This window comes from Tauraco erythrolophus, chromosome 1, assembly GCF_009769465.1.
Source record: "Tauraco erythrolophus isolate bTauEry1 chromosome 1, bTauEry1.pri, whole genome shotgun sequence".
Taxonomy (NCBI): Eukaryota; Metazoa; Chordata; class Aves; order Musophagiformes; family Musophagidae; genus Tauraco; species Tauraco erythrolophus.
In genome coordinates this window covers 115428264-115455739 of record NC_141465.1, presented here as the reverse complement: position 1 = coordinate 115455739, position 27476 = coordinate 115428264, and the positions used below count along the sequence as shown (strand labels likewise).

At 38.0% G+C, this 27476-nt stretch overlaps 1 protein-coding gene across 2 annotated transcripts in view; it reads left to right on the top strand.

Moving 5' to 3' along the window:
* Window positions 1-27476, top strand: part of SGCG (sarcoglycan gamma) — a 71593-nt gene that overhangs the window by 37530 nt on the left and 6587 nt on the right. For both annotated transcript variants that reach the window (XM_086613354.1, XM_086613346.1), the window contains exons 4-5: window positions 307-426; window positions 9892-9964. In XM_086613354.1, the coding sequence (XP_086469480.1) occupies window positions 307-426; window positions 9892-9964 (193 nt within the window). The remainder of the gene's footprint in view (window positions 1-306; window positions 427-9891; window positions 9965-27476) is intronic.

The following is a 27476-nucleotide window of genomic DNA, read 5'->3' as shown; positions in this document are numbered from 1 at the left end:
AACACCAAGAACATGAATGTTTGTCTTGATCAATTTGTGAAGGATTTTGTAAATTCCCTGGAAACCCAACTTGAAAGCATGACTCCAGGCGCAGTTTGGAACAACAAATTAGATCATGTAAATAGACTTATCCACTTGCAGTGCTTACAGGGCCACTATCCTTTGAATATCTGGGTGCTTCGTGATCCTTAATGTACTTAAATGAGTCACTAAACTGTTAAGACCACAATTCAAATTATTAGTGATTTATATAGAAAATTGAAGAAAGCTGATGTAATTATTCTATTATTCTACTGTACTTTGCAGGTCCTAAAATGGTTGAATTCCACAGTCAACAATTTCAGATCAACTCAAAGGATGGCAAGCCACTTTTTACAGTGGATGAAAATGAGGTTGTAATTGGTACAGATAAACTTCGAGTAACAGGTTTGTAACAGTTTAAGAAATGCCCAAATAACAGTCACAAGAAAAGCATAATAAAAATTACATTTTTAGATTCATCATTGTGTGTGAACACAAGTTCTGGTTTTACTTCATTAGGAAATAGAAATTTGAAGATGATGTGACCTTTTTCAATAATCAGTAAGAACTTTTAACAGCAAAATAATAATATGTATACATAAATATGTATATATCTCTGCATGTGAGTATTTTATTTTAAAGCCATTTAGTGATTGAACTGTACTGGTGTGGTTTTTTCTGAATTATTTAATATTTCCAGTGCACACTGTTAACTGAGGCTGGAAAAATTCTAGATATTCCAGTTCGAGTTGTATTGAGTTTTATTTGTGAAAACTTTTTAGGCTCTCTCTTATAATTCTGCATGGTTTTATCTTTCAAAGTGAAAGCCACTGTATTTCTGCTCTGTATGTAGCACATATGTCATGGGATGGTATTCGTAGTATATTTAAAATGCCATCTGTCAAAAGACAAGTTTGTCTTAGGCTATTTCTGCAAATGATGAAAGTACTCATTTACAAAGTAAGATGTCAAACTTATCACATGAAAATCTGTTTCCTTCCATATGACCTGGTAAAGTCAACCTAGGTGTAAGGTTGCATTAAAACAGATACATCAAGGTATGGTTTCTCTTTAAGCAGAAGAGTCCATCAAAGGAAATATTGAAATTATCCTGCAACTTGTTTTCAATTACATTTTTAATATTTTTAACCTGATTGCAACTATCATGTTTAACTTTTGCTAATTACTGGTCCTCTGAAATCTTGAGGTCTTAATTTGAATGGGTATATTCGTATTATTTCACTGTGCAAAACTACAGATGTGGTAGTAACTATACAATTAGAGTTTCAAAGCCAAAGTTAAGTTATAATAAATGTGTTAATAAATTTTGTTTACGCCTGAGGGTCTTATCTTAAGTTTTTTACTTTTTAACCTAATTGAAATTACAACTTTGTTTAAGCAGGAAACCATATCAAATAATTATTGTTTGCCCAAGGGATGCTAAACTTTAATAGAAAAGCATGTTTAACAAAGATATGAAAAACTGCATAATTGTTAACTGATTTGGAAAAGGTCTATCTCTGCTCAAAGTAAGTAAAAATCATTCATACACGAGTTGAAATTGTTATGCTAAAACATTTATACTGGCTTGTCCCATATTAATCTTTACACTGCAAAGATAATTGTTTACTTTGGCAGATATTGTTGAAAGACACATGGCGTGTTTCTTTTTTACACTGCAGTACAGTTCAAAAGCAAATCCATTAAAGCCAGTGAAGTTATTTCAGTTATTAATATAAGTGAGAGGAGATTCATGCCTACTTTACTTCAAATTAATTTATTAAAATTATGATTTAAATGATACTATTAGCATGAAGGATAAATTAGTCATACTTTGCTTACTGAGATAATTTTTTAAACATTTTAGATAGAGAACAAGATCAATGTGAAATAAATTTTTAAAAGTTCATACCATGAGAAACAGAATACCTCAGGCTTAAAATACACAAAGAACATTTTGCGTTTTTTTATGTACAATATAGTGAACGATTTGATTTTTCTTCTTATTTATGTGAATTATGAAAAGCTCAAAAACAATTTGTAACAAAATCTGACAGTTCTCAACTAAAATATAGTACAGCACAGAGCAAATTTCTGTGATTTATGGTATTTCAGGAAAAATGAAAAAGTTTAAGCATAAGCTAATCCAATCCAACACCTCAGGAACTGGCATTTTCTGACAATTTGGTATGTTTGACCTCATATTATATCAGTCAGACATTTTCTGGCCCATGTGGTAGAATAAAATAGTGGCAGGCTCTCTGTTCTCCTAAGAAGAGGAAACACCTGGGGAAAGCCATGATCAGGAAAGTGTCTCAGATACCCTACAGGGTCACAGACAGGTCTAGATGCCCGTGTTCAGACAAATGAATTGAACTTCCAGTCCACACAGTCAATGCAGCCCAAAGCATGAAGGGGACACCTAGACCTGGCACGTGGAGAGCTCTTCTGCTGACCAAATGCAGTTGTCTGCTTTAGGATGAGCAAAATGGCTTGTTCATCTCCCTTGAATGTAGTGGCTGAGTTCAGATACTTAAACATAAGCATCCTGCAGTGTTTGAAACACCTCAGGGTATGTGAGACACCACATTGTGTCATCGGACCTACAGGAGACACTTCCTTTGATCTCGGCAGCTGGAGGCCAGGCAGGAGGTACAAGGGTATTTAGACGACAATTATAGGTACATATGATTAGGGAACTAAATTCTGCCTCTGGCTTATCTGTGACACCTGCGTCAGAGACACTTAAATTCAAATGTATGAAACATGGCAGGGGGGTTGGAACTAGGTGATCTTTGAGGTCCCTTCCAACCCTAACCATTCTATGATTCTATGAAGCTAAATTTAACCCTTTGTGACAATTAATGCTACCTGAAGGTAGTTCACTAAACTACCAGAAGTTCACTGCTAAGTGTGGGCTTCAGTCTTCTCCAGTGAGGAGGCAATGCTCCAATGACAATGCTGTTTTAGAAAGGCAATTGGAAAGATTATTTTTAATTAAAATGCTGTAATTGCGGGGGTTTAGTGCTGACTCCAGTCCTCTCGAATTGCACAAGCTGAGAACTAGCAATACAATTGGGCTTCTCTGGGGAGTTTCTCTGGTCTCTCTCTACCCTCTCTGCCTTGTTTCTGAGCCGCAGAGGTGCTTAGACCAAAAAAACTGCCATCTAGGACCAGCAGACAGGTGCAGATTCCCAAAACAAGGAACTGCTTTAGTTCCAGCAGGGCTTGAGCAGCCATGATTGCACTCAGGCCTTACTAATCTCTCTTTGTATAGATGTTTGCTCCCCTCCTCCAGTCAATTTTGCTAGGCTCCTCCTTCTGACATCTCTCTGTGCATATCTGGTCATTATCAATGGAACAAGTCCAAACCTTGATAAAACTGAGAAGTTGGATTAGAAGAGGCATCTGATTATCAGCTCACATCCCTTTCATAGACAGACAAGTAGGTCGTATAATTTCTTTTATAATCTTACCAAGATACATCTCAAATGTAAACAAGCACTATTCATTTTTGTATCACCAAATGTGAACTTCTGTCCAAAAGGTGCTGTAGGAGATATACAAAAGACTGCATATAAACAGGTCCCAGAGTGAAATTAGGAAAGCCTGTGAGACAGAAGAGTTCCCTTCGCTACCATGATTTTTCTTTCCTTGTGCCTTGCAGCTCTGCAGATCCCATAGCAAGGCATCGTGAGGGCACCTTTGGCATGTGGCATCCCACATATGCTGCGAGGTGCCCCCAGCAGCCTGTCAGCCCACTCATGAGCAGGCTGCAGATCTAGTTTTGAGAATGGCTTTAAAAGTGACCTCAAGACTCAGTAAGGCATTCTGAATTTTAGTTAGAAGAGAAGAAGGTTTCTGAATAATAAAGTTTTGGAATGTTGTCAAAGCAAAGCATTCAAGATCAAAAAATATTGCTAGAAAAGTTAGTTTGAGCTTAAATAATTGGCAAGGGAGCTCATGTATAGAGAGGTAAGCCTAAACCTGGATGACCTGATAAATTCATATTTGCAAAATAATTGAGATATCTCTTTATTGGGAATTTGTCCTTTTCATTCCTGTCACTTCTTTCGCAGTGTCTGTGTCATGTGAAATCATGAGGAATTACTTTTTTTCTTCCACGTCCATGATAAAACTTTACATCACATTTGATCCCACTAGTAACACATCCCCTCACTCATCATTCTCTGTTTGCAATTATATTTTAAGACCTATCAGTCAATTTTAATCCATATAATGCATTCCAGGCTGATTTGTGTTGCTCTAATCTCTTAATCAAAATGTGATGTGTCATCAAAGTAAATGCCTGTGGAAGTTTATTACACCCATACTATTACCTTTATCAGCCAAGCTTGTCATCTCATTTACAATTCAAACATATAAATGTGTTTAATAATGTCCTACCCAGTGCTATACTGCATACAAAAAGGATGCAAGAAGTACAGAAGATGGTGTTTAATTAATCTGCTAGAGGACCTTAGTATTTTGTGCTTGCCTTTCATACTCTGGTACCTCAGCTTCTTGACTTTCACCTGAGTGTATATGAGAAAGAGTGCAACTGAATTTCTCGCATTTTTCCCTGAAGCCACTGATACAAATGTTTACAACCATGCTTAATTCCACTTTTAATCAGTTGTGGAACTACAAATTGATAATGATGAGCTGTAGTGATTATATGAATTTCTAAAGATGATAGAGGAATTATGTGAAAATCAGAGCACAGAGTAGAGCTTTTCAGAGTCTGCCCATGCTGGTGATGGCTAATGTGGAGACAAAATGCACCAGCTGCGTTTGAGAGACAGGTCTTTTCCTTTTGAAGTCATTATTTATTATTTTGTCAGTGGTAGCAGATAATAGACTGTGTTCATGTAGCTGAACTACTAGGCTCCACTTACCTTTTATTACTCTGATTGTTAGTCTCATAGCTAGATATGCCATGTCTTGATTCTGTCAATAGCCTTTATGTCACTTTTGCAAAATATTAGTGTGATTATTTCCTTCTCTAATCTTTCTAATAATTGAAACTGTATGGTTTGTAGCAAGTGGACTAAAGAAATTGATTTTTACACATGGATATAGCAGGAAAATTTATAAATGCAAACATAAGACTAGATTTTTAATAAAATGTCGTACCATCAGGTTGATGGAGCTGCTCCAGTATGCACTGTCTGTTTCAGCACTTTAAATCTGAGGATTGTTTCTACAGTAATGACACACCATAACATGCAAACAGTTACGGTGCTTTACAAATGTGCCACTCAAAATGCTTCACTGGAATAGAGGCTCTTCAAAGACAGGCTGGAAAGGCGAGGAAGGATGTGCCCTCTATGTGCGAGAGCAGTGGGAATGCACTGTGCTCAGCCTTGGGATGGATGAGGAGCCAGCTGAGGGCTTATGGGTCAGCGTTAGAGGGCAGATCAACATGGACAACATTGTGATGGGTGTGTACTGCAGACCACCTGATCGGGAAGAAGCAGATGAGGCCTTCTTCAGACAACTGGAAGAAGCCAGGTGATGATATGTCTTTTTCTTCAAAATAGTAGTGCTATCAAATGCTCAGCTTTTCCTACAGACCTTAAATAAGATGGAAATGGATCTTGTATCCTGAAACTGTGCCAAGATCCTCACTATGTGACACTACTACTTAGATATCAAGAAAATTGGCACAAAGTCAAATTCTACCACCATGGCCATCATACGTAAGAATACACATCAGTGTAGCAAGTCATGAAGTTTCAAACTCTGCAGTTTCATACAGTTGCCATTATAAGAAGCTATGCAGCTACTCTAAGAAAGGGAATTCACTTGTGTCATATCTTCATTATACCTCATCCTATGACACAGTACAGCTAAGCTGGTGCTGAAAATAGCTGAAAAATTTAAACAACTATCTAACAAAAAAGGAAATGGATTCCAAACCATACCCAAGCAGAAGAGCACACCATATAATGTATGTTGTTATAGTAGATGTATCCATGAGTAAGAAAAAGGAAGTGGGAAAAAAAGGAAATTTAAAAATGCCTTCCAAGGTCATCAAGCCAAAATCTGCATCCACAACAGCATTTTGTCAGTCAGGACTGCACTTTTGCTGCAGATTTGATGGTTCTAATAGTTCTCACATTCCACTACTTTATATCATGGAGGAATCAGGGAGTGAATACACTGGATTCCTTTTAGATGAAACTGAACTGAGAAATGGGCTCCAAGAATGCATTTACTTCATAAAATTGCAAATATGTTTTAAGTCCACAGGATGAGACTAGAGTTGGTTCAAAGTAAAATCCGTTAAATCTGTATAGCATGAGCAGCAGATCTTTAGATTTATCACTCTATAAATCCACCCTTTTCAGGTCGCATTGCCTCCTAACACAGACATACCTAAAGACTTCCCAGTACTACAGGTGGAAGACATGAAGGTCAAGCTATCTACCCTGATAAATCGTGTGCTTTGAGATCATTCAAAGTTACTGACAAGATAAGTCTTTTGCTAGCACAGGTAGTATTGTTACAGTATATTTTTCACTGAAATTACAACCCATTCACTGTAATCCAAGATGAAATTTTGAGCAAGGAAAACAGTGAAATGCTTGCTTTGCTAAGAATTGTCAGTTAGGACATAGTGCAATGAAGGACAGTGAGGGATTATGATATATTCTCAAAGGACCACAGTGGCAGAAGAATCACATTTGAGGCAGTGTCTGCTCAAAGAAAAACTAAGTCAGAAGTTTTGACAGATCAGCATATCCTTGCAAAATATCTTAGCTGTTCCAAATCAGCGTTTTCTGACAAACCTAATTCCTTAGGATTTTTTTTTCATCATCTCGAATGTGTAAGGTTGCCCACCTGGTAACACCTACCAGCACAGATAAAAGAACAGGTGAATAATTAACTGTATCTGTCCAGCCATTAGGTTTTATCTTGCAAAATAATGCTAGTATGGAAGGGTTAACGTCTTGTCTGAATTAGTGGATTTTATATTTTCCAGTGTTAGGAGATTCTAGAAAAACTTATCTATTTAAATTGATGATGAGTAGGATATCAACAGCTAAATAAAATAGAAGCTTAGAAATCCATGCTTCCTTGAAGTGGTGAAGTGATTCAGTATGGTAATTCTTGTATTTTGTATACTTTTCTTCCATACAAGGTAAGAAAATTTAATTCTAAGGAATCATGATTTCACCTAGACCTCTTCTCAAAAAGCACGTTTCATGCTTTCTTAGGACATTCTGAGAATTTACCCCCAGCCCTCATGCCCTCATGAAGTGACGGTTTTCCTGTCAGTTGGCTCAGCACTGTATTAATTTTTAATGATACCTCTTAATTTCACTTTTTTCTTTTTAGCATGTTCTCTATGGTTGCCCTCACTAATTTGTATTATGCTTTTCCCTTTATACCACATCTAATACCATCTAATACCACATCTATATCATCTACACCATACCTTCTGATCATCCATTTCCTCTTGTCTTTCCTTCCCTCTGCTTCATTCTACATGTACTTAAACCTTTTCATCCCAATCTCATCAGGTCTTCCAGGGAGAAAAAAAAAAAAAAAAAAGATTTTATTTTGTTTGCAAGTATTGCATTTAATATGTAAACTATGATAGACTATGAGCACACATTATTGTTTAATTAAGCACGCACATGTGTGCATGCATATTCTCCAGCCAGCAATTCAAGAGGCGTCTTAACAGTTCGTTTCTCTAGATGGAGTCCAAAGCCCTGACTTAGGGCTTTCTACAGCCCATGATTCTTTCCCAAGGGTAACTGCATTCTGTTTTAATTCAGAGAGCAACCAGAAAAGCCACATTGAGTAATATCCTAACTATTAAAATATATTGCCTTGCTACATATTTACCTGAAAAGTGCTTAGATATGTGAATCCTCTAAGCCAGAGAAGATTGCTCAACCTAACTAAGGCCTCCCCAGTTTTGGATGAGTACCGTCACAAAGCCAATGAACAGCAGGTGACTCTACCTTTACAGCAGCTGGTGGTGTTTAGCTGCTTTTTTGAGCCATGTCTGTTGCTGAGGGGCTTTTGTCCTATGCCAGCTAGTTCCCTGATCCCAGTGAAGCTTAGGCTGGAGATGGTCACTGAGCTGCTGATACTTCAGTGACACTAGCGCTCAGGAGAACAGAAATGGAGGTGCTTGTAGAAACTTCAGGTCCAACAGAGAGGCTGTTGGGTGCCTGCTTGTTGTGGGAACACTTTGGAGCTTGCAGTTTTGAGCAAGTTCTTTTGGTAGGCCATATCTTTAGTGCTGAAAATAGAAAGATAAAGAGTGGGGCACTTACATGAGACCTGCCTGCAGAGGGATGAGGCCCCTCTGTAAAGCCGCTCTGCACACACCAAACAAGGAGGCTCTGAAAGAGAGAGAAACATTACACTGACGATTTACATGGTCTGCTGCCTGGATGCATTTATCGAGTAATACTCATACTGATGAAGAGGGCTTGCAAAACAGGTTTCCTGTCTTCTAGCCAGATAGATACTCTAAATATCATCACATTATTTTGTGAGACTTAGATACTGCTACCTCCTTCTCTTCTCCCAGCAGCTATATTTGGAGGGGAACTGGAGGATGTTACTGTGTGGAAACTGGCGATGTGAACATGGAATATTTAGGCACTTCATTAACTATCTGACCACAATTTTTTTTACAATCTGTATTGCTCTCTTGAACCACAGCACCTTGGGCCTGGGTTGAAAATTGACTGCTGTGCTGTTATAGGTAGCCTGAATTCCTAATTAAGTTAAATGTCCAGGACCTAAAATAGATGCAATTCCTTATTTGTATTTATCCTCTAAGCATTCAGTCTTGCTTCTGTTTCATGCTATAAATGCTCAGAGGAGGACCAGCACCCTTTGCATGCTGCATTCTGTGCCATGAATTCCAGTCTTGAAAATTACTACTTCTTGCACAAATTAACTTAGAACCACAAAGAAAGAGAACATTGTAAGAATGAAAACACTAGATGCAAAGAAAGTGCAAGGTTAAAAGTAGGTGGGCCTCAAAGAAAAATTAGAAAAAATGACTTGTGACAACAAAGCCATGGACTCTGATTTTCAGGAAGGTACTGATATTAAGGTGATGAGGCCACATAGTAGCCTCTTACTTTAGTAGCCATAAGATCCTTTACAGAAAGGATCTTATGAACATTTTGAGAATCTGCAGCCGTGAACTTCATCTGGGTTCGTTATGTCAGGGCTTTGAGAGGTATTTTCCTGCAGCAGCACAACGCAAACAGTCCTTTCATACTGATAACTTGCTTTGCCCCACCTACACATGTACCACCACACAGAGGTAATCACTGTTTCTTCCCTGTTGGGATGAAACTACTCTTATTTCAAGAGGTAAACTATTTTATCCCATAGTCATTACAATTTTACGTGCATAAATACCATTTTATATTCAGCAAGCCTGACTAAAAGTAGGGGGATATCTTTGATGAAGCTACATGCCAGAATTTGTGCTATGTATAGGATAGTCCAAAGTAAATATGAGTATTTAAGTCTGTAATATTTGAAAAGATTTTGTGGGATTTCAAATATTGCTGTTAACTCTAATTGAAGTTACATTCTAAAAATTTTATTTACTTATTTCGTTGTCCCAAGTAGTTTAAAATGTCTATCTCCAGACTTTTTAGATTTCAAGAATTTCCACTTGTACTTTTACATTACCTGTGTATTGTGTTGTTCCAGTCAATACTATGATAGCAGAACTATATCTATATTTCAATTATCTCATTAATTGTTAGTATATGTTTTTGTATCTTAATTTCTGATATCAAAGTGGCCATATAAATCACTGTTGCTATTTTTTTTACATTTTAACTTTTACAGTATAATGTTTTTCTTTTTTTGCAGGGCCTGAAGGAGCACTTTTTGAACATTCTGTAGAAACACCACTTGTGAAGGCAGAAGCTTTTAAACAGCTTAGGTAAGAATTTATGCATAAAAACTTATATCTAATAAGTAAACATTGTTTGCTATAGCTATTGACTTTTTTCTGAACAAGGAATTTTCAACAGCAGTTATAGAACTACTAACTTTTTTTTCTATTTTATCTGACAAATTATTGTTTTGAAGGAAAATTATACATTGCTCTGCAATTTTGAAGTATATTATGAATGATTTATTGCTGATAGGGAATATTTAAAGCCACATAAAATACGGTGGAAAGTCTTTCTGTAAACTCTTTTTCAATTTTGAAACACTTAAATGTGACTTTTTCTCCAGTAGAAGTTGCTTGTCTGAATTAGGTAATTGACCTATAATTAGTCAAGATTTTAAGAAACTAGTATCAATCTGAGGAAAAAGACTAATAAGAAAAATTTGGAAATTTGCAAAGCTCAAACTAAGAAGCAGTTGGAGTGAGAAATGCATTGTCAAGTACCTTGTATGTTTCAGAGCTTCTTAACTCTGGAATAGCATGTCTTGGTGCATTATTCTATGTAATTTTGAGTATCCAAAATTAGTTTATATTATGTTGGTTATGATGAGGTAATAAACTCAATTTGCATTTTGTTCATGAACATCTGATGTTTCATTTTATAAGCCAGTTCAAAGATCTTTCTTGATTTGAAATGAAAGAGGTTCTCTTTAACAATTATACTTCTGTCCTTTCGTATCTTGGCAGTCTGCTACTTTCTGTCACAATTTCTCAGTGTTTCTTTTCCAATAATGATAACTATTAGAGAGTAGCAAAAGATAATTAAATCTTTCAAGAGCACTGTCTGTATCTTGGTGACTGAATTTTCAAATTGATAATGGCAAACGAGAGGGAGACTATTAAGATAATTCTTTTAATTTTCTCCTTGCTATTTAAGATTTACTTACAGTAGGATACCTTGTGCTTGCATTTGAAGGCAGAATGAGCTCAAGACATTAGTTTTCACATGTTGAACTCCGCTTTCAAGAATGTGTTCCTTCTACTATGTTAGAATTTGGATGTGACAGACTTTGACCAATGTGTAGGATTCTGCATGGTAGTGAACATTGTTTGGTTTTGGAGGGAGTGGATTCATTATGTTGTAAATTTGTCATTTCCTGTGATCATCTCAATTTTGATAAAGTAGGACATCGAATTTTGTAACTACAAAGCCAAGCAGCTGTGCAAATTTTAATTGGATACATATAAATTATTTTCTGTGGTTGTTTCTTTGCTTCAAATGCATCATCAATTAATATTTTAATAGGCTTAAAGCTAATCGTTTTATCCTACAGTCATTATGCTGTGTTATATTTTAAGTTCCTATCTGCACTTCATTTTAAAACAATTACACCATTTCAGACTGTGTACAACTATTGTTATTATAAATTTTTCATCTCTTTTTGAAATAAGATATCATTTGAAGGAAAACACTGAGATTAATTCAAAATATTTGTAAAGTTATCCTGCATGGATGAGTTTACCTCGCAACTTATCTCTTTATGATTTTGACCATGACAAATATAAACACATGGTTTGATCTAGAATGTTGCTATGTGTTAGCAGAGCTTGAGTGTAATAGTTAAAATCCCATTCAGTTCTGTCTTCTATTAACTTAAAATAGTAGGAATTACAGATTCTTGTAGAATTTAGAGAAGTTATGCTAATAATAATTATTATAATATCAACGAAGTACCTATATGGCCACATCGACACTGACACTTGTGGCTGGTGTTAGTATCTGCCATGAATAGAATCATAGAATGATTTGAGTTGGAAGGGGCCTCAAAGATCATCTAGTTCCAACTCCCCCTGCCATGGGCAGGGAAACCCTCCACTACACCAGCTTGCTCAAAGCCTCATCCAGCCTGGCCTTGAACACTGACAGGGATGGGGCATCTGCAGCTTCTCTAGGCAGCATGTTCCAGTGCCTCACCACCCCAGAGTGAAGAATTTCTTCCTTATATCTAATCTAAATCTACTCTCTTTCAGTTTAAATCCATTACCCCTTGTCCTGTCACTACACACCCTTGTAAAAAGTCCCTCTCCAGCTTTCCTGTAGGCCCCCTTTAAATATTGGAAGGCTGCGATAAGATCACCTAGGAGCCTTCTCTTCTCCAGGCTGAACAGCCCCAACTCTCTCAGCCTGTCTTCAGAGGAGAGGTGCTCCAGCCCTTGGATCATCTTCGTGGCCCTCCTCTGGACCCCAGCTGCAGTACTGCTTTCAGGTCTGGGGTCCCCAACATAAGAAGGATATGGACCTGGCCGAGTGTGTCCAGAGGAGGGCCACAAAGATGATCCGAGGGCTTGAGAACCTCTCCTACGAAGACAGGCTGAGAGAGTTGGGGTTGTTTAGCCCGGAGAAGTGAAGGCTCCAGGGAGACCTTATAGCAGCCTTCCAGTACCTAAAGGGAGCCTACAAGAAAGCTGGAGAGGGACTTTTGACCAGGGCATGTAGTGATAGGAGATGGGGTAATGGCTGTAAGCTGAAAGAGGATAGATTTCTATTAGATATAAGGAAGAAATTTTTTACTCTGAGGGTGATGAGGAACTGAAACAGGTTGCTCAGAGAAGTTGTGGGTGCCCCATCCCTGGCAGTGTTCAAGGCCAGGTTGGATGAGGCATTGAGCAACCTGATCTAGTGGAAGGTGTCCCTGCTCATGTCAGGGCGATTGGAACTAGATGATCTTTGACGTCCCTTCCAATGCAAACCATTCCATGATTCTATGAATACAGCACTCATGCATGTCCTGGCTGGACTTGAGAACCTGAAGCTTACACAGAGAAGTTCAAAATGCCTCATTCCTTTAATTTATTTTTTTTTTTCTGTCTTTACCACCTGTAATCAGTGTCAAGTCTGAAAGCAGAGATGAGATTGATTCCATAGAGGGCTTCTGAGGAGGTTTGAGAAGCAAATGCATTTGTCTGCAGTGCAGATGCTAAGTTAAAATGTAGACAGAGAAGAGCAATTTACCAGGCTTATGCTGGAAAAAGTTTATTTTCAAGAATAACCTTGAACGTCAGTGTAAACAAAATTCATGCATTCAGTTGGAAAGGGGCTGAGACAAGTTTACCAATAAATGGTAATTTTGCAATGCTTTATAAATATTCTATTTCAGTCCATTCTTAAATACAGGAAGCTACCTACTGAAAAGCACTTCAATATGAAAATTAAAAATGCAATTTTAAGTAGTACTTTTCTATTTTAAATTTGAATATGTGTCCTTTCCAGATTAAGGTATTGAGTTTCAAGTTATAGGCAATATAACCTATTTGCTCACCTCAGGCTTTATCTCCACACTTTCACCATCTATTATTCTTCTGCTGTTTTTCCTCTGTTTTTTCCTTCTGTGGTTGTGCTGTGCCATGTGAATGTGATATGCTGGGTGAATGTAATATAAAGTGCCACAGTAGACAGCATTAACTATAGGGAATACTGCTCCAAGAAAGCCCATCCACTTCAAATGTAGTTGCATGTTTCAAGGAGCCGACTGGAAAGCTGTCAACGCTCATAACTTTTCAGCACGTGTCATATGAACGGAAGCCACATTCATTCTCTGCCATTCAGATGTAGGGCAGCATCACAAACAAAGCTGACACAAACGTCCTTCTGAATTACACATTCTGCTGGCTTTCCTGTCCAAATGCCGAATTTCAAGATAGACCACTTTTCTGGAAACAAATAGATAGGTGTGTTAGAACATATCTTTTTATAGCTAAGTAATGGAGACAGAGCAATGCAATTATACTGTGGTCAGTAACTGCCTGTTCATCCTGTAATTTGAAGGAAACATATAGAGTGCTTTTCAGTCTAACAGATTGAATTCATGACTCACCTGTGAAAAAAAAAGAGATATGCTTGCACTTATTTCCAACTGGTAGGAAGGATTATAATAACAAAATCTACATTTCAAAGTCTAAGCATTCCTAGGATTAAAATAACTTTGCCTACTTTTGAATTCCTTTCCTGGAGTTTTTATCTCTACATTAGATACCTAGTTTCCATTTACAGAATTTATTAAGACTTGAGACGTAGTGGAGACATAAAAACAAGGTCTCACATGTAATTAGTGTCTGACGAACATTCTAATGGCATAGCTACAGTCAACAGGAAGATTTGGATATATCCAGGAAATATCCTCTCCAGATAAACACCACTGAGGTTGTACCTGGTTAAAATTTGCCACTTGCGATGAGTGAGAACAGAATTATGTCTGGACTCTTACTTCTCTCTGCAGTTCAGTTGCCTGGTGTAGTCAAGTGCCTACACAGCTTCCAGGTGCTGGAGTGCTTCTTTGACATCAAGCGCCTATCTGTTGGGACATATCTCCCTTCCTTTGGCCGACCCTGTTCTTCTGTATGGTCATGGGACCACAGGACAGCAAGCAACAGGAAGCATAAGTTGTTCTTGTGTAGGGCATTCAGCAAAGAGTAGGAGGAGACCAGAGGGTTTCAGTTATGATTTAAAAAGTTATCCTGGAAGAAGAACCAGATGGATGTCCTGACCACTAGGTTATCTTCTCTTTATTTGCTCTGTTTCTTGCCAGATTACTTGTTTGTGCAAAGACTGACATTCAACCCAGGGATGGCCATAATCCAGCTCTATACTCCTGTCAGACTGTTTTGTAGTCTGGTAAATAGAGATGACAGATACAGGTTTTGTTCCTCTCAAGATGAGGAGGAAATTGAACCAATGCTTCATAATTCATTGCTGAATAGCAAAATCAGTAGAATTTTATTGTATGCAATATAACATTATATATATTATTATATATTTTTTATATATTAATATATTATGTAGAATATTATAACAAGATGGAAAGAGTTATCTCTTCTATGGTTTTCCATGAAGGTGACCACAGCCCTTGTGCTTTAGTGTGTGTTTGACGTGTTGACAACTTGCCTCAATCAGGTCTCCTGGGGCTTCCATGGACTTTAGCTGCCACCTCTAACTGAATCACAGCAAAATTCTAAAGAAAACCAGGTACCTTGCTTTCAAAAAGAAGGAATTTAAACAGAATTATAGAAGCCCGTGTTCGGACATGTAACTTGTGACCTAAAATGTAGATGGGAAATGTATAAGGACAACTAATGGATCTAGCTGCTATAGACAGAGACCTTTTTAGCAATTCCCTGAAAGCCAACTTCTCCCCCAGTTCGATGTTAGGTACTGGAAGTAGCCTCTTCTGATATTATTCAGAGTTTCATTCCAGCACACATACCCTTTTTTTCCTCAGTTATCAAATATCTATCTCTTTGTGGAAAACTAGTGTCTTAGTTTAGACATTTTTCCAGTTTGGAGCTAGCATATTTTTCTGATAATTCATAGCACTTTAGAATACTATTTAGCATATTATTCTGTTCCTCCTAAATTTCATATCCTTGAATAACATACAACTCATACATAGTTTTGTCATTTTGGTGATGTTCACATCTTGTGATCTGCATGTCTTGCCCTTTTCTAAGGGTAAACAACGGATCAGCAAAGCTGTGTAGATCTAAAAACAATGTTTCTGAACTGAGCACTCATATTTCCCAAACTAATAGAAATGTGCTTTAAAAAGTTACATCTTTCCATTTATTAAATAACTGTATACTATGCATAATGAACACTCAAAGATGATTACTAGCTTTGTTCTCCTCATATGTGACATAAATGGATGTCCAACAGCCAGCAACTGTGCCTTCTGAGCACAAATCCCATGGGAAATCACTTCTAGTGCAGTCAGTTTGTGGTATTTTGCCAGGTCTTCAACTGAGGGTTTATATCCATGTTCAAAAGTGACCCACATCGTTCCACCCTTCTTGAATTTGAAAAGCACTGTAGCAGGAATGATGTCACTGTTCCAGAGAGTCAACATTTGTTAGAATATGATTACAAATATATATATAATGCTATCATTTAACATATTATGGGCTATGGGTATATTCTGAATATAGCATACTGATATGCATATATATTCTGAATATAGCATACATATATTCTGAATATATATACTGGGTATACCCAGCTTATGGGTGTATTCTGAAAAGATTGCAGTATTTCCCAGAGAAACAGTTGTATTTTAAACAAATGTATAATATGGCATTGACCAAAACTTTAAATGTATCATTTAAGAAGCATTACGTAGTTATACACCTTCTAGGTATTTGGTTAAAGTGAATTACTGCACTGATGGGTTGCTGGTAGACCTCCCTATCTATATATTCAGAATAAATATGTCCCCTTTAAATTTTACTTCTGTTCTGTGGCATCCAGTAGCTCCACTTTTATGGCTTCTACTTCTCTCTGATGCTTTATGAAGGCTTACTTTTATCCTTTCCATTCCCCATTCATAATATGATTTCCTTTTGCACTCAAAGTATAGATTTGCTAGGGTAAACTGTATAATAAGATAGAGAGAAAGGCTGGAAACTGAAGTTGTGGAGTTTTATGGGTGTGCAAATAAGAATTATGAAGGAAACCTAGAAAAAGATGTATAGAAGACAACCAGGATAAAAACATTTGCTAATTCATTGCTTAATCGTGTTTGTAATACTAATGCTTACATGCTAATTGCCTAAAAATATCATCTGACTAATTAAGTATGGTGATTTTTATTTGCCTTCATTATGCAAATCAAAATCCCAGTCAGTCAGAAGAATGAATTGCGTAATGCAAAAATAAGTCTGCACTTATAATTCAGTATTTGTAAAGCATCTCTGCTCCCTGACTAGTGAGATATTTCTACTGCAGTGTAATTTTATGAGTCCTGGCATTAATTTGTTAAATATAAATTTACATTCATATACTTTACTGCATTCAGATCAGCTAAGAACACCATCAAATACTTCTTTTGGAAGCTTAAAGAATTTCTTTCCATTCATCTGATGGACTCAAATCTATGAAAAGGGGTAGTGTAAAAGCATCAGATGGTACAGGACACCATGTTTATCAACTCTTCAGAAACATTTCTGACTCAGATATTTAAAAATACCTTATTAACAAAGGCTTGGGTACTACTTCACGCCTAGTCTTCTTTTAAGCAGGGATTTTTCTTGAAAATATTCATCTTGAAGTGAAAAAAAATTTCCAAGTACCATCTGTTTTCTCTGTCTTGTGTTACTAGCTCTTTGTGTGTACCCATGTTCTTGCAAAATGTTGTTCACTGCGATTTAGTTTACAAGCTACGGTGCTTCGCCTGCGGGGCTTATGTGTCCATGTACGTATGGACCACATGACCTTAGGAGGTAGACGTACCTCTGCTAATCATTAGATCGTCCTCCCTTGTGTAAGTCTGAGTCTGTGGAGGGACTCTGTCCTCATCTCACAGAAGCTGTTTCCCTCCTGAGGGAGGAGGGACATTTGGTGACCGGTGGGAAATGAGCCTCAGGTCTCCTGGTGAGCTCATGTGAGCAGTCAGATGTGCTGACAGGCAGAGCTGCCCTCCTGAGCATCTTCCAGTTTCTAAGAACTGCTGGCCTCTGGAACTAGTGAGTGAGTGACAGATGTCTGAGTAACGTCAGCAGAGGAAGTCTATGCACTGATGTTAGTGACCTTTTTGCCAGGTAAGATCTCCCTGAGAACACATGCCAGATTTCTGCCCACTGTCATCTCTGACTTTCCCGTAAGCCAGTCAGGTGGCTGATGTTCTTGCTGAAGCCCAGAGCTGTCACTTGACATGTTAAAATCAATAGGAGCTGTTTCTGCCATTTGTACGGGACAAAGCCATTTGCCTGTTTTCCTTGGCTGCTGATGTCAGTAGTGCAAAGACCAAAGGCATAATGATTTCTACACCTATACTGTTGAACCGGGTACTTGATGATGTCAGACTGCTTGCTGGGCTTGCTGAAGTGAACTTGTCATCAGTGATTACAGCATACTCCACCAGAGCGCAAGCTGCCGTGAAAACTTGATCGTCAGAGTTGCAGACACCTTGCAGATGACCACCTGGAGCTCTATTTGTAGATTTGTGATTGTGCTGTCACTGTTCTAAGATGTAATGCTGAGCTGAGTAGAGCATCCTTTACATTATCTTTCACCTATATACCTGTCTGCATATATATCAAGGGAGCTGAGGGGAAGCATGAAGCAGGAGGCACCCACCGTAAGGATGTACATGTGGAAAACACTGAAAGAAGAAAGGGAAGCATTTCCTAATAACAGTAATTCTTCCAAAAGATATTGTACGTGTGCACCGTCACTACTCACACTCTTTCCCCTCTTCCTCAGCCTGTGTGTGCAGTTGTGTTACTTCAGTTGTGAGGAATATGAAGAGAGTGTGGCACATTCAGCCACTGTACTAATGAATCACAAGAGGAGAAGGGTATGACCCGCTTGTCAGCAAAGACCTCTTCACTTGAGTGTTTCTTTTTCTGCAGAACAAGTGGACACTATGAACAGCATGTAGTGAAGAATTCCAGTTACATGAAATCTTTCTGTGCATTTGCATATTAAAGAAAAACTTGCTTCAGGTATATAAAAGAAAGGCATGGGGAATTTCAACCTCGAAGATAATTTCATGAAAATAAAGACTCATAATGAAAATACTAACCAGATCTTTACAACAGTGATGCAAAAAGTGTTATTATATGAGGGTAAAATTTTATAATACAGTAAGTTGTTTTAGAATATCATTGAAGTCATTTGAAAAAGATAGCTATGCTGGAAACATCTGTGATGTGCCAGATTCAATCACATTCACTGGGGCTTTGGCCATTTTTAATTACCTGGAGAGTCAGCACATCATAAAATTGAGGTCATCACAGAGACCTCTTTTGAATTAGCTCTGCTTACCACTCTTTATCACAACTGTCAGCCTTGAGAGAAGCTTCTATTTTAATCATATCTCAGTTCCGATCTTTAGTCTTCATTCTTTCAACAACTCTGCAATGAGTGACAGTGGGCAAACAGGTAAAAACACCTCAATATTTAAGATGGATGAAGAATTAGTAAGCAGGTAACTACACTGTAATAATCATGTCTGCTATGTTTTTGAATAGGTTATAAATGTTGTTTTAAATTGCTTTTATAGTCTTTCCAAAGTGCCATTAAAACTGGGCACTGTTTTATTCCCTCTTTAAGAGAACATGTCAGTGCATTTGTCCTAGAACTTTGAACATTTCTTTTATATTGCTTACATAAAATAAGTTCTGTTAACCAAAACCTTGGGAACTGGAAACATCTGTTATTCATATCTGGCTTCGTAACTGTGCTTGTGCACAGAGATCACCCCTAAGCCATAAGCAGTGTTAGTGCCTGCTGTGCTTAAGCTGAACAATTCCCTTGAATCCAGAATCTCATAACTGAACTTTACTGGAATCATCTGTTGCCACTCATTTCAGATTTATAGCATAAATGCAGAACTAATTTGGAACACAGACTATTTCAAGAAATAAAACTATTATGAGAATGTTTTTATTTAAATTAAAGGAAAAGAAAATATGCTGCAGAACATGCAAGCTGACATCTTCAAGAGCAGCAAATACTCCCAACATTTAAGAACACCACCCAAAAGGAATGGAGTGCCTCAGGGATCTGCCATTTATCCTTGATTTTTAACATAAGACGAGATAAGCTAAAAAAGACTGAATAGACTTATTTATTTAAAAATCAACCACACTTCCTATATATGTGGAGTAGGGTTAAAAAAAACAAAAACAAACTAAATTCATTCATTCATTCATTCATTCATTCATTCATTCATTCACTGAAGTGGGAAGGGTTCCTCCCACAAACCACCCACACAGATGCGTTTTCAGAGACTATTACACCTGGAGCATGGCCCCAGGGGTTTACAACTGCTTGGACAGATAGTTCAGGCGAAATTGATTCAACTCATTTAGAAATCTAGAGTGTAGCTGTCTACATCAGATCTCATCACCTCTTGGTGGAACGCAACAGGTACTGTTAGGGCATGTTATATTTTATCCTAACAGAACCATCTCAGATTAGTTAAGCAGTGCATGTTTCTCTCTATTCATTTTGAAGGGTGCACAGGGGATTGACTATACTCTTTATTACAGGCAACTGCTTATGTTCAGAGGAATTGTGCACTTACTGACTGTGCCATGTTTGGTTAAACTCTGAAGAAACGAAAATTCATCACAAGAAACAGTGCCACGCACTGTGCTGGGAAATGTTCAAATCCCAGAGTGAAGCTTTTTGATTTATAACCCTATATTCCATAAATTCCTCTAAATTGTTAATCATAGTTTATATAACCTTGTAACTAGGATTAGCAAATGCTGCCAATTACTGGCTCTTGTTTGATATCAGACATGAGGTAATGAGTCCTTCCAAGCTAATAATTAGCTTGGAGGCCCTGGCCATGCTACAACTTTATCTTTTCAGGAAAGTCATGACACCATCATATTTACCTAAAAGAAGTGCCTTTACTTTCTAAGTTGGTAAAAATTCATAGCTTATACTCCCTGAAGACTTTGAGAATCTCAAAATACAGTTTTAATGTTTTCATTGCGATCAATTTTCTGAATCTCGTCTTTCTTCAAAATTTTTTGCGTATCTTCTGCATCAAATTCAGACTTCTTTTTTATACTAATATTAATAACTGTGCATCAGCCTCCCATGCTTGTATTTACATGTATATCTATTATCTTCTGTAGCTGTTCCGTTGACTCCAGCAATTCTTGTTCTGAGGGTTTGTCTGATTTTCTGTACAGCTCTGCACCACTCATCTCCAATGTCTTCATGTAATTTAATTCTTTCTTAAAGCTTAAAAATCTGCAAATTTGTGTGAGGAAAACACCACAATCTATCTTTCCTTTTAATCCCAGATTCTCAGGTTGCCCACAACCTGAAGCACAAGAGAGGATGAAACAACCTTATATTGTTTGTGCTTTTCTTTCATGGAGTTCTTAACAAAGAATTCATTAGAGGAACACAATCCATTTTGGGTTTTGGATTCTTCAACTCTGAGCTCCCTTCAGGTCATACGAGGCTCTGAGCAACTTGATCTGGTTGAAGATGTGCCTGCTTATTGCAGGGACAGTTGGACTAGATGACTTTTAAAGGTCCCTTCCAACCCAAACTATTCTATGATTCTGTGATGTTGCACTACTTAAAATTTAGGCACCCTGATTCAGCAGTAGGGCAAATCATAGAATCATAGAATCATAGAATGGTTAGGGTTGGAAGGGACCTTAAAGATCATCTAGTTCCAACCCCCCTGTCATGGGCAGGGACACTCTCCACTACACCAGGTTGCCCAAAGCCTCATCCAACCTGGCCTTGAACACTGCCAGGGATGGGGCATCCACAACTTCTCTGGGCAACCCGTTCCAGTACCTCACCACCCTCAATGTAAAGAATTTCTTTCTTATATCTAACCTAAATCTGCCCTCTTTCAGTTTAAAGCCATTTCCCCTTGTCCTATCACTACACACCCTTGTAAAAAGTCCCTCTCCAGCTTTCCTGTAGGCCCCTTTAGGTACTGGAAAGCTGCTATAAGATCACCCCAGAGCCTTCTCTTCTCCAGGCTGAACAGCCCCAACTCTCTCAGCTTGTCTTCATAGCAGAGGTGCTCCAGCCCTCTGATCATCTTCGTGGCCCTCCTCTGGACTCGTTCCAGTAGCTCCGTGTCCTTCTTGTGTTGGGGACTCCAGAGCTGAACACAGTATTCCAGGTGGGGTCTCACGAGAGTTGAGTAGAGGGGCAGAATCACTTCCCTCGACCTGCTGGCCACGCTCTTTTTGATACAGCCCAGGATATGATGGGCTTTCTGGGCTGCCAGCGCACATTGCCGGCTCATGTTGAGCTTCTCATCCACCAGCACTCCCAAGTCCTTTTCCTCAGGGCTGCTCTCAATCCATTCTCCGCCCAGCCTGTACTTGTGCATGGGATTGCCCCGACCCATGTGCAGGACCTTGCACTTGGCCTTGTTGAATTTCATGAGGTTCTCACAGGCCCACCTCTCCAGCCTGTCAAGGCCCTCTGGATGGCATCCCCTCCCTCCAATGTGTCCACTACACCACTCAACTTGGTGTCATCTGCAAACTTGCTGAGGGTGCACTTGATCCCACTGTCCATGTCGTCAACAAAGATGTTAAATAGCACTGGTCCCAGTACCGACCCCTGAGGAACACCACTCGTCACTGGCCTCCACATGGACATTGAACCGTTGACCACAACTCTTTGATGAGTCAAATAACAGACTTGACTCCATATCCAAGTTCTCTGAGTGACAAGATTGTACTAAGTCCATGGATAAAACAATTTCAATATAGATACATGGATAAATGGATAAATTTATCTGTGAACAAATTAATTTATCCATGGAATCTGATTATTTCTGATTTTATTAATATCCAATGATTGTCTAATGTAAAACACACAAAGAGTTTAAGAATCCATTACTGCAGCAGCTCAAGATTCTATGAGATCATTATAAGATTATTTTAGCTTTAAAAGATGCATTCTGTATAGGTGAGCTATGCTTAGTTGAGCCTAAGTGATTATTTGTGACGTGGCTTCTCAGTTTCTCTATTCCACGACTACATGGCTTTTCACGAAATATTGACTCCATTGGTATCAGTGGGATTTTGTCATTTCACTGTGGCTCCCCTTCATTCCAGTCCAGCACAATAAGCCCAAATGTGTCCTGTATGATGACAGCTCCTTCCTGAGGGTTGGCAGAAAGAAATAAGAAAGTGGTTCAATGGTCTTTTTTTTCTCCTCCAGAGCTGAGAACTTAACCCTGAAGTGTTGAGTAATGAAGTACTCCTAGCCCTTACCAACATAGACATCTGGGAGGGGAAACTAATAAATTAGTGCCCTCCAGAAAATCATGGAATCCTGGAATAGTTTGGGTTGGAGGAGACCTTACAGATCGTCTAGTTCCAACCCCCCTGCCGTGGGTTCCAACCCACCTTCCACTAGATCAGGTTGCTCAAAGCCCCATCCAACCTGGACTTGAACGCTTCCAGGGACGAGGCATCCACAACTTCTCTAGGCAACCTTTCCAGTGCCTCACCACCCTCAGAGGGAAGAATTTCTTCCTTATATCTAATCTAAATCTCCCCTCTTTCAGTTTAAATCCATTGCCCCTTGTCCTATCACTACACACTCTTGTAAAAAGTCCCTTGCCAAATTTCTTGTAGACCCCTTTAAGTACTGGAAGGCTGCTAGAAGATCTCCTAGCTATCAAATCTGGCTATAAAGGTAACAGCAGCTTTTTAAAAGATACGATTTTCTTGATCATATAGATTCCACTACAGATTTGAGAGACTGTTTTTTAAGCTCAGTAACCATACACTATTAACCCTTTACACCTTGTTGATAGAAGACAAAAATAATTGGCTTAAACTTATTTTTATTTTCCAAAAGGAATTATTTTTTAAAAAGAAGGAATTCTGCAGTAATATTATACACACCATACAAAAGTCCTGTACTTCTATTAGTAGCCCTCTTGTAACAACTGCTAGTGCTTCACACATTAGGATTGTCAGCATATATATGATGTAAATGTTAAGAACATTATCGTCCCAAGAAAGAAGGCTACCAGAAAAAGCAGAGTCTACTATGTACTTGTGTAATTATTTCAGAGTAGCTCTGCTGTTATCGAAGTATTTGGGATGTTTCAGTCCATTAAAATATACATTTGTGTCTATTTTTTAGAGGTCAGAGATGTTACAAACTGCCAGAAAAGCCTAGCATATTTTGAGACTTTCCCAAGTGATTGTAGACAAAATTATAGACCTTCCAACATGACATTTTCATTAATGCATTTAAGTGGTATGCAGAAGAGAGTCAAGAAAAAAGTGACTTTTAAAATCAAATTACAACAAATTGCTTCATTATTTTATAGTATCTAAATTGCAACATAGTACCATTTAAGATTTTAAAAACAAGCTTCAGAATTACCAAAAAAATGAGATTCTTTATGTACAGCTGCTTCATTCCAGCCAAATAATGTAGTTCCTCTGTTTGTACACTTGCCTCTAAACAGACGCCCTCATAGTATGTTTCTCTGAATTCAGTTGTACCCTATTCATTTTCTTCTGATATCATCAGACAACTTTTCTGTATTTTCACAAGATGCTGGTGATCTTTTTTATTACTGGCACTGTAACTTTATTTTTGAGCGGTATTAGCCTTGGCATACTTAAGTTGAAAGTACAGTTCTAATATTAAGCTGGTTTTTGTGCTATCGTAAGTTTTCCTGTGAATTTGTCTGCAATGAAATAGCCATATGCACTTGGAAGAAACTGCAAAAAAAGTTATTTTTTAATTTTAAATAATTGTTATTCAAATCAGATTCTTTAAGAACATACTGGTTTGCATATTACATTTTATTGTGGCATAAATAATAGACTAACCTGGGATTCAGTGTAAGGGAACTGTAGATATTGACATTAGTCTTACTGAGACAGAATATGTGTCCTAATGCAGGAGCAATAGCCTTTGAAAAATGGTTTCTTTGAACTAAGCTACAAAAATTGGGATGATGTAATATAACCATTGACCAGCTAATGGACAGGGGAAAATGGATGCTGGTTTTCAGTCAAATTTTTTTCATTATACTTCATTTAGTTTAACTCAGTGAAGCTCAGATTTAGAGTATCAAAGTGAAAGGAAGAAATATGGAAGACAACATCATCCAGGTAGGAAGCAATTATTCCACCTTTAAATGAAGAAATTCAATATATGTGATGCAAAATGGGATGTTTTAAAAAGAAAAATCTGTCAGCATTTGAAAGATTAACATTAGTTATGTCAAATCAGAATTTTGCACCAAGGCTCGACGAAGTAACTGCTATATTTCCATTACTGTGCGGAAACTGATCAGGGAAGAAGCTTTAATGAGTCATTAGTATTTTGTATTTTTTGACATTCAGTAAGAGCTATCAGAGTTTCTTGTTGAATACTAATACTTCCATGACTTTAAGATATACACGGTTGTTGGAACATGCTGTGAAACTCATCTTTCCTGTTTGCAAGAAGATGTAATTTTAGGAGCTATTCCAAAGAAAATAATTTTACAAAATGAGGCATTTACCGAGACTGAGATCTCAGTCCTGTTGTTTTGTCCTTCTTTGCCTTTGGACCTGCTGGCAAACAACCAAAAGCCACAAGGCAGAACACCAAGATCCATAGCTTTGGGTAATCATATTCTTCTTCCTACATCCTGATCACCCTCCCCACTTGCCTGACCTCAAAACAGCAAGCTCCTGGGAGTTAAGGGAATATGGGTGGGAACTGGCGGCCAGTATTAGTGTGTGCCTGCTGCTCACTAGCCACCTCTACGACTCCAGTTTACTTTTGCTCAGCTCATGTCAACAGGAATCCAGCTTCTGCATAAAGAAAGAATATTGTTCGAAACGCTGTATACTGGACCATAAATAAATGCCGACAGTCTCTTTTTGCTGTGTGACTAGTGCATGCTCTTGCAATGGTTTACTCTTTTATGATGTCTAGCGGCATTGCCAGTGACTTAGACTGCTTTCAGACTAATCAAAAAGCCAATATACTCCTGTTGCCTTTTAAAGGTTAACATGCATTCAAAGAGCAGAGCTGAAAGCAGACACCTACAGAGAACCAAGTCCAATTAAGCCCACAGAATCCTCTAGGTTGCTTTTTGACTTTCAAGATATTCGTTTCTTAACAAGTTAAAGATTCTCCTTTTCCCCCTTTTTGCCTCGTTTTTTTTTTTTCATTCATTTCTTACGTTTTCTTTTCTTGCTCTGCTCCACGACCCAAAATCACCGCCTAATTTAAGTTCTGTTCCTCTTTCACCTTTCCGAAGTCAGACTTGAACTCAAGGGCAGGCATTCATGGCAAGACTCCTCTCTGCAGACCAGAGGCATCCTATGAGAGATTTTTCCTTACTTCACTGTGTGAAAAACCCATTTTGGTTGTATGCCAGCAGCATCTGATGCTCTGTGCCCCATTTTCACAGCCTGTCCCCTATGCAGCCTCAGTACTTTTGCGTCTTTATAGACTGTAGTAAGACCTGTCACCATTGCTCTCCTAACAATTCCTGTTTCTCTCAAGGAAATAAAGTAGGACATAAAAATTACATATATTCATAATCTCAGAAATAGATGAGCCTAGTCTTGGAAGTACACATGCACAGGGATTGTTCCATGGTGCCTACTTTCACAGGGATTCAAGCTTGCGGGATCTATTTTCAGTGCCATAACGGGCAACCTGATTGAACTCCCTGCAATGGCTTTATCTGGCCATGGAACAGTTTAGTCAAAGCACTTCTTTGTTTTAAAATGTTTTCTAACTCTGAGAAGTCATGGAGATTGTTTACTGAGTGGTGGGTCAAACAGTCATGTACTCAAAAATGAAGAGTGGGAGACATCCTTGTGAGGTCGTCAGGTTTGATTTTAGCGTCTTCATGGAAGTTCAAGGGAAACAAGAACAATATGCAAATACACACCAGTGGAGCATATACCATTATTCCAGCTCCAGATCTTCTGAATTACATTTTCTAAATCTCCTTTTTTTTTTTTAATTTCACATGCTTCATCTTTTTCTCTGATAGTGTTTCCCATGCATGTTCCCGTATCAATGCTTAGGAGCAAGTGTGAAGCAGTATCTTCTGTCCCACAAAGACTAAATGACAGAAAGGGGCATGGGATCTTTCACTGTCTCCTGCCCCCTCATATGACTTTGTTCTTAAATCAAACCTTAGTATAGATGTTTATTTGGCCCTTTTGCACAGATCTTTTTATTTTAATTATACTAAAACGTTATGGAAGACTGTGCATATTAGAGAAATGGAAGTGATGGATTAGTATATTTTATGAACTCTCATAAAAATCAATACCAGCAGGCTTGGTGAAAAACTTTTAATGAAAAGGCATTACAAACTAGTCAGCATTTAGGTTCTGCCTGGACCCACCTCATATTCTTTCGTTGTTTAAATGGGCTTCACACAAAAACCCCACCATATAGGTGAACACCAGACCAATATCTTATTAATGTTCTAACCAAACATACTGCTGTGAAATACTCTAATATAAAGTAAAATCACTCAAGTCTAGTATATTTGACTTTTTATTTTCTCCTCTGTGCAAGGGCCCTAGATGTTTCTCTTTTACTGATATGAGAACACATTTAACTCAAATACTTAATACACTATACATTGCTAAATTCTTTACCGTACCTTTAACACTCTAGTGCCAGGTTTACGTTTCATAAAACCTCTGTGTGGTAAAATTGATCAGGCTATTTTAACTAAAAAGAAAACAAACAACAAAAAGAAAGTAGCTGTATATATGTATAGGCACACCAGTTGTTAGGCGCACCACAATTTCAAAGGAAGTGTCCATCTATCTGTCCAGTCCACTTACAGTAACCCTAGTCTTCCTAAGGTAGGTGTTCGGAGGAATGCATACATTTGGGGAACTTTTATCTGAAGTCATACCCAGGAATTCTGTCCCCATTGAATTCAGGAGAGATGCTGACTCATAGATGGAAAGGACAAAAAGTGACTGGAAGGAAGGAATAAACTATTCCACAAATTCACAAGAGCAATCTGGTTCCTCTGTCCTGCTCTAAGAGTCAAGCTAT